We start from the raw sequence: 15,001 nt of genomic DNA on the forward strand, positions 1-15,001 counted from the left end.
AGACTCTAGGGAGCTGCTGGTCTGTGTGGTACCAAGTCCAGCTGTTTTACTTTCCTCAGAGGCCCTGTTTCCCTGTTCATGAAGGCGATAGAATGTCCAGACAGTGGCCGGGACTGCTGTCCCAGAGCTTATACAGGGCAGAAGTAGACATGGGAGAGGCTGGACCAATTGGAGCCACAGCTGCTCTTTGGGAGAACCAAGGCCAATAAAGTAGCCACTTCTCTCCTCTATTCTTGGATTAAGCCTAGAGGAGAGTCCTGTCTGGAAGAGGTTGGTGAGATGAGTAAACAATGTTGTCTTTCTGTGTGGAGCTGACCTTCAAGGGGCTGCTTCTGGAGAAGGGGCTCAAGTCAGTGTCCTGCAGCAGCTGACAACGTGGTGGTCCTGGGCATACTACCCCCTCACTCCTCAGCAGTGTCCTCTGGCGCCATGTTCCCATTAGCTAGTCTACCTTTCTGGAAGCAGATGGCCAAGGATCTGAAGACAGAATTGTTGTGATCCCTGGGGTCACACTGAGCTGAGCCCCTTGCCAATTCGGGCTCCCTTTCTGGCCTCTACCCCAGCTCTGCTTCTGTGGGGCCTGTCTGGCTCAGCTTGTCTCTGCTGTTCTATTGGCACCCCTTAAAGCTAACTGGGAACCCGGGAAAGCCTTCCATACTTTGCACTCACAGTGGCTTCAGAAAGCTCCTTTCTCTTGTGTGGCTCTGGCCACGTTGAACCCTTTCAGGGCAAGCCTCGCCTGCACCGGCTCCCTGTATGACTCACCTCAGAAAGCCCATCCAGTGGCTGCTCTGCCAAACAACGCAGCCTCCTCCCATCTGGCTAACTCTGTGACAAGTAACCCACTTGCCTCGTGGCAGACCAGAACCCGCTCAAACAAAAAGCACATGGGAGCAGCTGTTGGAATCCAAGCTAGCATGCTGTTCTCCCAAGCAAAGTCTAAGATATAGGGGAGACCTGGGCTCTCCCAGCTGGGGGTCTGCCACAGTTTCTCTGCCGGTTATGGCTCGAAATCCCCCCCCCATGCACCATTTCCTATTTCTGGCCCCTGTAGACACCAGCAGGTTAGAGGGCATTTCTGGTTTTCATCACCTTCCTTCCCCAACAGCCACTTAGCCGAAATAGAATTCTAGCACTTCAGGGTCAGCATCTAATTTTAAATGTCACCCCATCTAATGTCCTCTGCCTTCTTCCCCTTTTGCCTAGGCAGGGCAAACAGGAGGTGGCACCATAGTCTGCCCGCAGAAAAGGACAGGCTCAGGGGGAACCATCCAAAGGAGAACTGGAATCTAGGCCCCTCCTGGCACTAGCCTAGCACTGAGCTTTTCAACCAGACAGTACAGGTACTGGGACAGTAAACTCACTGTTCCTTGCGACCAAGTAGAGAAGGGCTGGCAGTCTCTCAGCCCTAAGCCCATCCCTGCCTTCTGTTGAGCTGCATGAATGTGGCCAAGGAAGCCAGAAAAGGAGAGGTGACCACAAAGCACAGGCATGAAAGTCGTGATCAACAGGGACAGATCCGAGACCCCCAGAACAAAGATGTGTGTCGCTAAGGAGCAAGGAAGACAGAGGTCACCTGGAAGCCAGGCCCCTTGGGGGATCAAGAAGCTGTATGGGGAAGATGGTGACAGTAGCACAGCAAATACCTGCCACTCATCTCCATGTGGACCTCTTGCGTAACAGCCTGCTGGAGGGAACCCTGCCTGGTGCAGAAAGGATTAACTCCCTTGCAATAGCGAGGTTCTAGAAGGGCCATTCAGAGGACCAATATCAAACGCAGGGTCTCCAAAACCCAGGGCCAGGGCTGCAACCTTTCCCCTCTTGGAGTCTGAAAGGGTTGTATGGGGCAGTTGAGAAATGAGCGGAGCGTACTCCCCATTTGGAAGGTCTGTCAGGGCCTGCTCTGGGTTGTCGCTGTCTTGCCCCTACAATAGCTTGTCTTGGGGCACTCAAACGGAGAAATGTCCACTCTGACTCCACCTGACTTCTCCCATCCACTCACCAACCTTGGGCGGGAGGACCAGCAGCCCTCTGCAGCCTAGAGACCCGACCTGAGTGGGCCAGCTGGCCCCACCCCCTGTCCTGTTCCAAAGTGCAGTTGGAAACTGGTTACCCTGATACTGGGCACTGGCCAGGCTGTCACTGGGGCCCCGCCCACCCAGAGACCCCGCAGTTTCCAGACTCTCGGTCATATGCAGAGGAACTCGCGAGGTCCTGAAGGCCTTGATGACTGATTTGGCCAGCTTCTTGCTCCTTAGTCCTGTCCTTGAGCCTCTCCACCTCGCAGCGTGCCATCCTCCAAGGAAGCCATAAGGGCGCATCATACGATTCCTAGTTTCTGTCCCTTTCCAGTGCTGCGGACTGTTCCCTGAACGCTAGGCCACCCTGTGGACACCTAAAGAATGCAGCCCCATTGCACAGACTTGGCTGTGGGGCCAGCACCCCGCAGAGTGTCCCCGGTTGCTCTCTAGGACCTGGGGGCGTCGGGCCGGTAGGCGGGACCCTGCGCTTAGACCCGGCGGGGGCGGGGTCCCGCGCGCGCGCGGCCCTGGGAGGCATTTCCCGGCATGCCGTGCGGCCCGCACCCTAGGCCTGTCCGGCCCGTCCGGCCGCCCCGCCCCGACCCACCCCGTCAGCCCGGCGGCGCGCGCATGGAGGCCGGCTGAGGAGCGCCGCCGCCTCGCTCGGTACGCCGTGGCCTGGCCGGGAGGGCAGGCGGGCGGGCGGGTGGGGACTCGTCGCGCCTGGAAGGCGCGTGCGGGAGGGCGCGAGCTGCAGGTGGGGACTACGGAGACCGACCAGGGGCACGCATCCCACCGGGTCAGGCTGACGCAGGACGGTGTAGATTTTCTTGGGATCGCGAGTCCCAGAAACAACCCGGACGCTCAGAAGCGCACTGCTGGCTTTGGGACGTCAAGAGCTTCTTTAGAAGTGAGCTCGTCTCCAAGCTTCCGTGCTCCTCCAGCGGACAGGCTGCAGGTTCGCTAGTCTGACGAGACTCAGCGGTCCCCGGGCCTCCCTCTCTTGCCTCTCTAAAAAGGCTCGTCTTGCGGTGGCCGTGGTACTGTGGGCAGGATGCCAGGCTCTGGCAGAGTGGACTGCTCCAGGAGCCTGCAGGCCCCTACAGGGCATCTGTCTCCAGGTGAACAGAAACTAGGTCCCGGGAGGATTGGCTAAGGCTTCTTCACCTCCGGTGTGTTTCCTCTTCCGGCCCTCAGCTCGGCCACACTTGGGTAAAAGATGTCTTGCTGCAGCAGGTTTTCTTGGGTCCGGTAGTGCCCAGGCTTCAGAAACGAACAAGAAGCGACCAGGGCTTTTAGGCATCCTGTTACTTCTTTCTTTCTTGGTTCTCTGAGTAGGCAATGAAGGCTTGTCTAGTAGTCCACCTGGTCGTGGTCGTCTGAGAAGCAGGTTTTCAGAGATTGAAGAGTAGGGTGGGTGTGTCAGCTCAGGGTGGTGATGGGGTTTTGTGGATCGGGAAATTTAACAAACGTCTGTTTCTCGGACTTTTAGAGACTGTGAATCCAAGGACGAATGCTAATCTTTTTGGGTTGCTGATTGACAGCTGCCCGGCTCCTAGAGGCCCCTTCTCATTGTGTTCTCGCGGCTGCTTAGTGTCTCTTATAAGGACACCAGTCCTATCATGAGATCTTCCTTATGGCCTTATCTGAATCCAGTCACCCCTTAAAACCTCTGCCTATTGATGTCATTACTTTGAGGCGCAGGTTTTCAGTGTATGGTTTCGGTAAGAGAATACATTTAGTTCGTATTAATAGGACCCAGGCTGGGCAGGTGGGGAGCCTGTCTGAAATGGGTCTGCATTCAATGCAGAACCTCTGGTTACTTCGAGCTGGTATACCAGCGCACTGTCTCCCAGTGAGCCCTGACATGAATCGGCCTTTTTTGCTCTTAAAGCCATAGACGGCTGGGAATTTTCAAAACTCTAAGCCTAGCTCCCCTCGAAATGTAGCAGATGCTAAAAGTTCGGGTGTTTGACATATAGAAGCATCTTGCCTGGTTGGTAGCAGGCCTGGAACAGCATCTCCCAGTCCTGCTCAGCAAAGAGAGTTGGTTGGAGGCCCGCTTGACCAGCTCTCTGACTTTACCCTGTAAAAGTTTACAGTGTGGTCTTGGCCAGGAATAGGTGTAGAAACTGCTAACTACTGGGGGTTTATGAAGAGATTTGTTCCCTGGGGAGGTTGGACAGTGGGAGGTCACTTCTTCTGGCTTGAGTATGTCTGGAAAGCACACATGGCAAGCATAGTGCAGGTTCGGTGACTGGATGTTTGGCGAGTGTGAAAGTGGGGGTCTGTCTCGGTTGCTCAGTCAGAAATAGTTAGCAGAGAGAGGAGGTATTCGTATCCTAATAATATTGCATCTGAGAGACAGGAAGCCAAAGGATTGGAAAATGTGTGGATTTGATAGTGGCAGGGACTCAGGATCACAGGCTTCTGGCCGGGGGTTGGGGGAAGCTGTCCGTGGCCTTCTTGCCTGACGTGCCCTCCCCGCTGCACTACTCTGCCTGGTGCTGTGTTTGGGTGTCAGAGCTTGGCTCTTGACCAGCCTGTGGGCTCCTCCACCTACCACAAGATTGGGGTGACTGGAGGTGAAATCAGCCCTGATGTGGACCAGCCAGAGACTCTGCACAGCTATCTTGAGCCAGTATTCCAGCTTTGGTGGCCTCCATACTCCTCAAAGGCTCAGAGGCACCCTAGACAAGCCTTGAAGGGTAGATCTACCAAGCTAACTGCAAACCTGCAACCGCCCCACCTCTTAAAGGGCAGGGCAGGCAGAGATGATGTGGTCCTTTCCCATTCGCTGCTGCTCTGGCTGGCCCTCCCACTTATGCAAGATGTTTTAAGTTTTCATTTCTTGCTTCAGCAGCCTGGTGCTGCTGTTAGTACTACTGGTTTGCTTCCATATGTTCAGCCAGACCACGGGTGATCACCTCCTTCACTGTTGGTCGCTGTTTGGGCTACACTCCCCACTCCCGCCTGGGGTTCCATGGAGTGAGAGGGACAGTCCCTACCCTGTCCTGGAAGGCAAAGTCTCCCAAGCTGGCCCAGCACATCTCCCTGTTCCTGTTTCTTTGAAGCTTTTTATTCTGTTAATGAAAAGAGAGCCCTATGGTGAAACTATGAGCAGATGCTATGGGGTCTAGTGTAGTCCTGGCTATGCCCAGGCCCTGAGCCAGCAATGACTCTTCCCAGATGAGCTAACCTTTATATAAAATGTCCAGGATGCATTTTAGGATAGGCTCCAGACTAGGGAGAAGGGGGACCCCAGGGCAGAGCAGTATGATAAGCTCTGCTTGCCCCTAGAACAGCTGGAAGCTCCATAAGGCCAGGAGCACATGGTTTCAGAGGCTGTCTCAGGGTCTCTGCTGCCCTCTACCTTGTAACCCTTGCTGGCCCTGCTCCAGTTCCTCTTTCCTGCCCTCATTTTAATATTGACCACAGCATTAGAGGTTTGATTACACCCAGAGAGACCCCTGAATCACATTTATCAGCAGGACTAGAGGAGACTGTAGGAGGGGGCTGAAAGTTCCAAGAAGTGTGCAGATAAAAGTGGTAGGTCAAAGTGAGCCCAGAAAGTCCCCAGGGTCTGTGGGGACCGTTGTCATCTTACCATCCCCCCATTCTGACCCAGCTCCTTCCAGGGCACATTGCCCTCAGCCCTCAAACACACCAAAGCAGAATCACCCTTTCTTGCCGTAGCTGAAGGAAAACTAGAATTCTAAACATTAAAAACATTACAAAACCCAGGAGGTAAGAACATGTACTGCTTTTTTTTTTTAAGGGGGGTCAGTGTTTCTCTGTGTAGCTCTAGCTGTCCTAGAATTCGCCTTGTAGACCAGACTGGCCTTGAACTCAGAGATCCATCTGCCTCTGCCTCCTGAGTGCCGGGGTTAAAGGTGTGCACCACTGTTCCCCATAAGTACTGCTCTTAGAAGAGCTGTTGTTTGGTATCGGGTGGGTACTGTACCCATGTGCACAAAACACATAGGCACACAAATATACATATTTGGTAATAATAAAAATTCTTGAAAACATTACTGTGCCCAGGGTCAGGTTTTTCCAATAGCTTTGTCGTTTTTAAAGGCTTTCTCCAGCCAGGACCATTGTGTCCGCTAAGTGTTTCTGTCCTGAGTGCTCATATCCTGTGGATGTTTACATATTTGGATTCACACACACACACTTTGTTAAACTAGCATATATAAAACAAATATAATGTTTATAAGTAACATGTACATTATGGTTGATGATTTTATTTTGTTTGAGGAAATAGCATCTATAATTCATGAAACCCACCAGCATGGAATTGAAATACCTTTACATGTTTTTACTAAGACTTATATAGTTGGGAGGGGTGACTGGAGAGATGGCTCAGCATACAAAGAGTACCATACTGTTCTTGCAGAGGACCTGAGTCCAGTTCTCAACTCTTACATCAGTACCTCACAACCACCTGTAACTCCAGCTCCAGATTAATCTGTCCCTTCTGTCCCCCCTGGCACCCAAACGCATGTGCACATACAGGCACACATACAAAGACTCTCTCTCTATATATATATATACACATACATACATATATATATATATATATATATATATATATATATATATATATATATATCTGCCTGGTCGGCGGCATCTGACCACTGGCACATACATGAAGTTCTGTTGACCTTGCTGGGCCATAGTTTGGAGCTGCCTTTGTCCCCTTTGGACAATGTGTTACTCTTCTCTCTGTACCATCTGGCACTCTGGGCCCCCAACCCTGGGGCTCCCAGTGACACAGTAAGGAACCACAGTGCCATGGACTGGTTACCAGGGTACTACCCCTTGTCAAGTTTCTAATGCAGTTTCTTCCATGTTAGGTTTCTTTGTCTTTTAAACTGGAAAAATTATCTTGGCTCCTCAGGATGCTGTCTTCTTGCTTAGTCTTCCATCTGGCTCATAGCCAAATGGTTGTGGCCATCGTTATAAAAAGAATGGAGGGTTTCCTTGAAGTGGCTTTCCCAAAAGGCTCTGGGGTTCCCAGCATGGGGATAGCAGCCACAGCACTGTGTCCTACAATCACCCCAAAGGAGTTAGCACAACTCCTCAGAGAGATGCAGGTTAGCTTCACTATGTTTGCACCTTTGTGAGTTGAAGCCCGTGTACCAGGGACTTCCCTACACGGAGCCGTCCATACATTGCTCAAAGAGGCTGCTGGCCACTCATCAGTCTGGCACATCCCAAAAGAACCCTAGACCTCAAATAGCATGGACCCAGCCCTTTTGCCACAGTGATCCCTGATCCTGCCTTTGGGGTCCCAGGTAAAAACTATGTCTGTATTCTTCAGGCATCCTGCATCAATCAGGAAGCTGCTGTCCTGTCATGGAGGGAGAGGAGAAGCCAGTTCAAGAGGTAAGGGAAGCTGGGGGCTGATGGAGCATCTTCCTAAACAACCCTTTCCCCAAGTCCAGCAACATCTTTTGGTGCTGCTCACAGCAGGGTGAGGGTCCTGCTGCGGCTATTCTGGGTCCCTTTAGCTGTTTCTCTGCAGAAACCTAACTTGATATAACTAGTGTTTTTGGGGTCCAGCCAGCAGTACCTCCACGGGTTAGACCTGAGGCAGTGGTCTGAAGTGTGCTGACCTGTGCAGTGGGGCCCAGGTATTTGAACACTTACTTGAACTCTCCCTCTGCAGGCTGATATGGAACCCGTGGTAACATCAGGGGCCTCGGAATCAGTGCCAAGGGTGCTTTCCGGAGACCCTCAAAACATCTGTATGTTTCCCTTCAGGACTTGGTATAGACACAGTGCTGGGTCCCAGGGAGGGAATGGGACTATCAATGGCCTGCCCAGCTGTGGGGAGGGAGTCAAAGCAGCAAGAACCCCTCACTGCACTCAGGTGCCCTGAAATATCCTGAAATTGGCTGCCAACTTATACCTGCACACAGAGCCTCTCTTCCCCTGAGTCCAGCCATATTCGTAACTGAGACACTTCCAGGGCACATGGTCACCTCCCCTTCCCCATCCACAGCACTCTCCTATGACAGTTTGGGTCTACTTGAGGGTGAGTAGAGAACTCCTGCCCAGGCCCCTCAGATAGCACTCTACTCACAGGTGGCTTGTCTGGTCATCTGGGTAAGCCGGGTATTTGCCCCATGGGAGTCAGTCCTCACTGAGGGCCTGGAAAGGGTCTGTAGCCGGTGTATAGGCGACTGCCCTGGCTTCAGGCCATAGCCCAATGGCCTTTGCTGTTGTTGCAGCTGACGTGGATGCCTTCAACTTGCTCCTGGAGATGAAACTGAAGCGGCGGCGTGAGCGGCCCAACCTTCCACGTACTGTGACCCAGCTGGTGGCCGAGGATGGGAGCAGGGTATATGTGGTGGGCACTGCTCACTTCAGTGATGACAGCAAGCGGGATGTAGTGAAGGTGAGCGCTTGCCATTTTAGCACTGCATCTGCCAGTCTGCACCCCAGGGACTCAGGCCAGGGCAACCAGACAAGAACTGCAGCAGGCGTTTCCTGCTGCACAGCTCAAGCCTTATGCTTCTTCATTTTTAACAAGTAAAGCTGTCTCACAGCTTTCTTTGGTTGCTTTTTCTCTAGAATTTGTCACTGAAGCCACACAGGCTGTTAGCACTGGCTGTTCCCTGGTGTGGGGTTCCTTGTCCAGTGTGCAACTACTAAGAGGATGGGTCTATTAGAGTGTGGCCCTTGCTTTACAGACTATCCGGGAGGTGCAGCCTGACGTGGTAGTTGTGGAACTCTGTCAGTACCGTGTGTCCATGCTGAAGATGGACGAGAAAACGCTGCTACGAGAGGCCAAGGAGGTCAGCCTGGAGAAGCTGCAACAGGCTGTCAGGCAGGTGCGCACACGAGCATCCCGTGAGCTCTTGGTGCCAGGTCTACATAGAGACCTGAAGCTGCTGCCCTTCCCTGTAGAGCCCAGAGTCTCCTTTGAGCCGATGACAGGCAGACTCCTGACTGGGCCAGCCTGCTGGTCATTGCAGTCGTACCCTGGTGACAAGCCTACTCATCCGGAGGAGGACAGGCTGGAAGAAGAGATGGATAAGGCTCCTTCACAAGGCAGGGACCTATTTCGCTAAGCTGCAGTGGTGGGTCTGAGCATTGTCTGGCCCAGCACATTGCTGTATGACCCTTCCACATTGCCCCAGCCCTGCAGGGGTAAGAGAAGCAACACCTAGTAGCACATCCTTGTGAGCTTGGTTTTCAGAGGGCACCAGCATGTCCTGCCCCAGCTGCAGCGCATCTCCTCTTGAAGGAAACAAGTGTTAAAGTCCCAAGTGAGTGTCCCCAGACATCCTGAGCACTTTTCACCCTGGAGTCTCCCAGATGAGGGCTGTCACCATAAACCTTTACTGGATACCCTGTAAAAGAAGTCACCATGCAGTCAGGTGTGGGGGTTTGTTGGTTTGTTTGTTTGTTTTTGTTTTATTTTGGTTTGGTTTGGTTTTTTTTTTTTTTTAGACAGGTTAGTTTCTCTATGGCTTTTGGAACCTGTTCTAGAACTTGCTCTGTAGACCAGGCTGGTCTCAAACTCACAGAGATCCGCCTGCCTCTGCCTCCTGAGTGCTGGGATTAAAGGCGTGCACCACTACTGTCCCGACCAGGTGTGGTTTTAATACCAGTCGTGTGTTGTCCCTGTTCCCAACCCCCGTGGACCCTCCTTACAACAGAAGGCTCCATACTCCACTAGAAGAAGAGCCATACAACTGTCTGGTGAGGGCCTAGGTAAAGGTCAACAAAGTGGGGAGGCTGGCACCTGCTGTCCTTTGTCCCCTCAAGGAGTCTCATTTGGCACTTAGTCTTCCCAGCAATGTGTAATCGCATACACAGGTGGTGCCACCAGGAGGCCACTGTCCTGGTGTCCAGTTTCTATTGTGGGCTGGCCTTACGGGCACTCTGACCCCATCAGCTCTAGTTCCTCCAGTAGTCAGTTGGTACTGCCTGACCCATAACCCCAGGATGCGCATGGTGGCAACAGCTTTAATCTCAGCACTTGGGAGGCAGGTGGATTTCTGTGAGTTCAAGACTAGTCTGTCTTCAAAGCAAGTTCCAGGCCAGCCAGGGCTACATTCTAAAAAACAAACAAGCCAGGTGGTGGTGGCATATGCCTTTATTCCTAGCACTTGGGAGGCAGAGGGGATCTCTGTGAGTTTGAGGCCAGCCTGGGCTAAAGAGTGAGTTCCAGGACTGGATCCATAGCTATTGAGAAACCCTGTCATGAAAAACTTAAAAAAAAAAAGTCCGGGGCTGGAGAGATGGCTCAGAGGTTAAGAGCATTGCCTGCTCTTCCAAAGGTCCTGAGTTCAATTCCCAGCAATCACATGGTGGCTCACAACCATCTGTAATGGGGTCTGGTGCCCTCTTCTGGCCTGCAGGCATACACACAGACAGAATATTGTATACATAATAAATAAATAAATATAAAAAAAAATCCTTCCACCTAAGTCTCATAGCTTAGACTTTGCAGTCTGTCCCCCAGGTCAGATAGGTAAGGACACTCCTGTAGGATAAATTATCACCAGGTTACAGTGCACTCTCCTGAATCAAGAAAGGTACAGAGTAGACAGTCTATGCAGCAGCTCACGGGGTGACCTTTTTTAAAGAAAGGCCACCTGTCTCGGCCATGCAGTGGGGAATCTCAGCATACTGACCCACCTCAGGGCCCAGCCAACCTAGCCAGACCAGAGGCAGCCAGTGTCACTGTGAATGCTAGGCATTAGTGTTGCCCTCCACAGGTGGAGGTGGTGAATACTGAGGCTCCCTGTAGGTGCTGGACTCCAGCCTGTTTGCTCAGGACCAACCTGTGCCTCAGACACCTGGTCAGGTAGTCTTAACATCTTCTACCATCATATAAAAAAAATTGTCAGGGAAAACACATTTGATTGATTCTTGAAGCCAAGATGACCTGCTGTTGTCTGAGCCTCCTCATGAGCCAGGATGGCCTGTCCCTGGCTACTGGAAGGGGCCTAGCTCGAAGACACGCTGCCGTCTTCATACTGCTTTGCCTTGCTCACTGTGTGCGCCATAGCTGACGCAATTCCTCTTCCTACAGAATGGGCTCATGTCTGGACTCATGCAGATGCTGCTGCTGAAGGTGTCGGCCCACATCACTGAGCAGTTAGGCATGGCTCCTGGTGGCGAGTTCAGGGAAGCCTTCAAGGAGGTGGGTGCTAAGGCTTAGGGGATTTGTGAATGCCTCGGTTGGGGCTGGTGGCAGCTACCCACGGCATTACAAGTCCTAACATCCAGCATCTACCTCAGGCAAGCAAGGTACCATTCTGCAAATTCCACTTGGGTGACCGGCCCATCCCAGTCACCTTTAAGAGGGCCATTGCTGCACTCTCCTTCTGGCAGAAGGTCAAGCTGGCCTGGGGCCTGTGCTTCCTGTCAGACCCCATCAGGTAGGACAGCCTCCTGGCCTGTTCCTGGCACAGTCCACACCTGCTATGGTCCCTGCCCTGAGTCAGCAACACAAGATGTCCCATGCCTTCATCCCCACAGTCTAAGCTCATGCCCTCTGCCCTCAGCAAAGACGATGTAGAGCGCTGCAAGCAGAAGGACCTGTTGGAGCAGATGATGGCAGAGATGATCGGGGAGTTTCCTGACTTGCACCGAACCATTGTCTCAGAGCGCGATATCTATTTGACGTATATGCTGAGGCAGGCTGCACGGCGCCTTGAGCTTCCCCGCACCTCTGATGGTGATGGACAGGCCAGGGTGGGAACTCCCCGAGATAATAGCTCTGTGCCTTCCACTGACTTTTGCCCTCCCTCGACAGCTGAGCCCAGGAAGTGTGTCCCATCTGTGGTTGTGGGTGTCGTTGGCATGGGTCATGTGCCTGGCATTGAGAAGAACTGGAGTACCGACCTCAACATCCAGGAGATCATGACGTGAGTGCCCTCCCCACCTCACCCAGCAGTCTCTGCAGCTGCACATGGTGATGACCCATACATGTTCCAGCCAGGCCTACCACACCTCTCCCTCCCACAGAGTTCCCCCTCCGTCCATCTCTGGCAGAGTGTCCCGGGTGGCTGTGAAGGCTGCCTTCTTTGGCCTACTGGGCTACAGTCTTTACTGGATGGGCCGTCGAACCATGAACCTGGTCCTCTCACTGCCTGCTGCGCAGTTCTGCCTCCAGAGGGTGAGCGAGGCCCGGCCAGGCCGGTAGAAGGACCATACAAAGAAGAGACCACACCCCGGGGCTCTACTCCTCTGCATCACATCTGGTGCTCCCAAGGAGCTGGCACCACCTGTCCGGGGATGTCCCTGGGTGCAGATGCATCCAAGCCACCCCCTATGGGGGCTTAGGCCAGGCTTACCCTACCTTCCCCATGCCTAGCCCTCCCAAATAAAGAATATTTAATTGTCTGAGCTCAGGCTTCCCAGCAGCCCCACACACACATTGTAGGGGCCACCCATGGGTGTCAGGGCCGTCCACAGTGTCAGGACCCAGTGGCCTAACTCCAAAAGGGCCAGAAGCTGAGGGGAGGCACTGAGGTGCCCCACACCTAACCCCAGGGTGGGCCTGGCAAGCTGTTGCTCTACCTACCTCACTGTGCCTTGTGCTCTGGCCGGCAGGAGCATCTGGCCCCGAGTGCATCTCACTGTGGGTTTGGGGCCGGCCAATATGAGGAGCTGGGTGTCCATGCAGCTCCTTCCTGTGGGTGTGTCAGGCCTTTGGCTGGCCTGGACATGCATGCAGCATTGCCAGCTGCATCTCTGCCTGCAGAGAGTCTGTGGTTTGGTTTTTGTTTTTTAATATCATCAAAGTTTTTACTCAGGTAATTTTGACGTCAAAGAAAAAAACAAACTGAAGCAAATATCAGGAAATACAAGCCTTAAATCTAGCGAGGACAAAGAAGTCTTTTTATTTGTATTTGTGTGCCCCAAGTGGGCAGTGTATGTCAGAGTCAGCCTGGGTGTCCAGGTCAGCCTCTGCTAGACTCTAGTACAGCTCAGTGTGGCATGGGGCTGCCTCAGGTATCAGCCTGCTTCTCTGGCTGCCCTTGGTGCTAGGAGGGGCTTGACCTGATTCCTGTGCATTAGGTGGGATGCCCAGACTGCACTGTGGACAGTAGTGGACCCACTATGGGCCACAAACCTAGGACCATGGTTGGCTTGTCCACACCCAGCCATTCATGTATACAGGTGTGGCTCCTGGCATACTGCACAGCCTAGCAAGACCAAGACCACTCTGATTATCCTTGTGCTGACTGCCAAATAATGAAACACTGAGCTGGGCAGGGGATACAGGGCTGGTTGGGCTGTGTACTTCTGTCTCACACTTGTGGATTCATTCCCTAGAAAGAGAAATAAATTTTAATTTTGGAAGTTCCCGTTTTGTGAAGTGTATGGAAATGGGACTCAGGTGATGGGGACTGGCTTCCTCTTTTGTCATCTGCCCCCAGGTCTGCAGGATGCTTAGAGGTACTCCTGCATCCCAGAGTACATACTATCCACCTCAGCAAAGTATACAGGCTGGTGCTCACTAGTGCCTAGCAAGGTTATCTGTGTGCCAGCCAAGTGCATGTATTCAGCACCTGTATTCCCTCTGGTTCATGCTTCAGGACTGCCTCGCAAACGGGAGAGGGGATACATCATTTCTTGGATGCAAGGTAGACCCTGAAGGTAGCCAGTGAAGTCCATGTTAGTGGCAGCAGCAACAACACAGATCCTCTGGCCAGGGCTGAGGTGCTAAAGCCTATTTTCACAGAAAAAGTCTACATACACAGCATCCCGCCTCCAGTGTAGAGGGAGGGCAAATTCACTAGTGTAATCACAGCTCCAGGAGCAGAGCTAGGTTCGTTGCAGTTTTAGAAGCCCACTGTGGCCCCAGGAAAAGTTCCAGATGTGAATTCTCAGTGGCTGAAATGAAGTAAAACAGCCAGGAAGGAGTGTGCTTGTCCATGCTCAAAGTCTTCTGTGTGAGGCTAATAGGTTTCCCTGAACACTGGATGCTGTCTACTTCCCATCATCAAGGTTCATACCACCTAAATTGCAGTTGACAGACACAAAATGGGGAGGAAAGGAGATGTGATCACTTCAGAGAGAGGTTCTGTATGTGGTAAGCTCAGACTCCTGCCCTGACCCAATACCCAATCTGCTTCAGCCTTGCCCTAGTGTAATTGTTGACTCAAATTATCCCTATAGTAAGTCTTAGGTGGCCAGCTCCCCACTCTCCCACAAATCCCACAGGAACACCGACAAGATTTCTGGCCCTTCTCCGGTCAAAACAAATGAGGAAAAAATGTCGTAATGGAAGGGCACTGTATATTCTACATTATAAGAATACATTTATTGTAGAAAGGAATCTACATTGATATGTGCTCTGAATTGAGCAGGAATGTTATCCAAACATCTGACTCAGGACAAACGAAAGACTCGGGCCCTTGCTTGCAGACCCTCCCCCTGCTCACAGAGAGGGGATGGTGGAGAGGAAAGCAACACCATAAATCTGAAACAATATTGACGTCCTGAGCAGAGGGGCAAGACTCAAGTTTGGAATGACAGACTGCCTTTGTATGTACCTACATAATCTGCTGGCTAAAGATTAGATGAAAGCTACGACTTTAGGATGTTAACCTACTGTCCGAGATTGTTGGCTCTCTGAATAAAGCAGCTCAAAGATTCAGTTTCTGGTTTTATGCGTGTGATGGACAGAACTGCCCAAACCCAAAGCACCCAGTGGTGCTGGGGATGACCTTGGCTGCCCATCAGTTAGAGGAGCCCCTGGTGGTCTTTTAGGGACGTCACTCAGCCTGTAAATCCACTTGGAGTATTCCAGGCCTTCACATGTCACCCAGGTGGGAGCTTCGTAGGTCTACTGGTCAGGTACCCTGATGTCAGAGTGTAGAGAGCGCCTCGGGCCCACTCATCTGCAACTTATCGGAGCCCGGAAGTAGACAAAAGAGAGAGAACCAATCAGAGTCACGCTTCTGGGCGTGCCCCTCGCCAACCCAGAATTGGGTGGTGAAAAA

The 15,001-nt window shown here is 52.4% G+C and overlaps 1 protein-coding gene across 4 annotated transcripts; it reads left to right on the top strand.

Moving 5' to 3' along the window:
* Positions 1 to 2,586: 2,586 nt before the first annotated feature.
* Positions 2,587 to 13,355, top strand: Trabd (TraB domain containing). Of its 4 annotated transcripts, none has more exons than XM_075960298.1 (10): positions 2,587 to 2,687; positions 7,348 to 7,412; positions 7,696 to 7,774; positions 8,261 to 8,427; positions 8,723 to 8,863; positions 11,077 to 11,187; positions 11,286 to 11,425; positions 11,552 to 11,724; positions 11,803 to 11,914; positions 12,015 to 13,355. In XM_075960298.1, exons 2-10 carry the CDS (start codon positions 7,383 to 7,385, stop codon positions 12,190 to 12,192), a joined length of 1,131 nt encoding a protein of 376 aa, XP_075816413.1. In that variant the 5' UTR covers positions 2,587 to 2,687; positions 7,348 to 7,382; the 3' UTR covers positions 12,193 to 13,355. The 4 variants fall into 4 exon arrangements, with proteins under 4 accessions (XP_075816413.1, XP_075816412.1, XP_075816414.1 ...); XM_075960297.1 differs by lacking the exon at positions 2,587 to 2,687 and adding an exon at positions 2,812 to 3,142; XM_075960299.1 differs by lacking the exons at positions 2,587 to 2,687; positions 7,696 to 7,774 and having other exon boundaries at positions 7,360 to 7,412.
* Positions 13,356 to 15,001: the final 1,646 nt, after the last annotated feature.

Source organism: Microtus pennsylvanicus, chromosome 2 (assembly GCF_037038515.1).
Source record: "Microtus pennsylvanicus isolate mMicPen1 chromosome 2, mMicPen1.hap1, whole genome shotgun sequence".
In the NCBI taxonomy this organism is placed as follows: domain Eukaryota; kingdom Metazoa; phylum Chordata; class Mammalia; order Rodentia; family Cricetidae; genus Microtus; species Microtus pennsylvanicus.

Excerpts from the sequence above, each read along its gene's own strand:
- Trabd (XM_075960297.1), top strand. The coding sequence starts at position 3,076 with ATGCCAGGCTCTGGCAGAGTGGACTGCTCCAGGAGCCTGCAGGCCCCT. Across the intron at positions 7,775-8,260 it reads CGGAGACCCTCAAAACATCT|CTGACGTGGATGCCTTCAAC; the intron begins GTATGTTTCCCT and ends CTGTTGTTGCAG. Across the intron at positions 11,725-11,802 it reads GCTTCCCCGCACCTCTGATG|CTGAGCCCAGGAAGTGTGTC; the intron begins GTGATGGACAGG and ends CTCCCTCGACAG.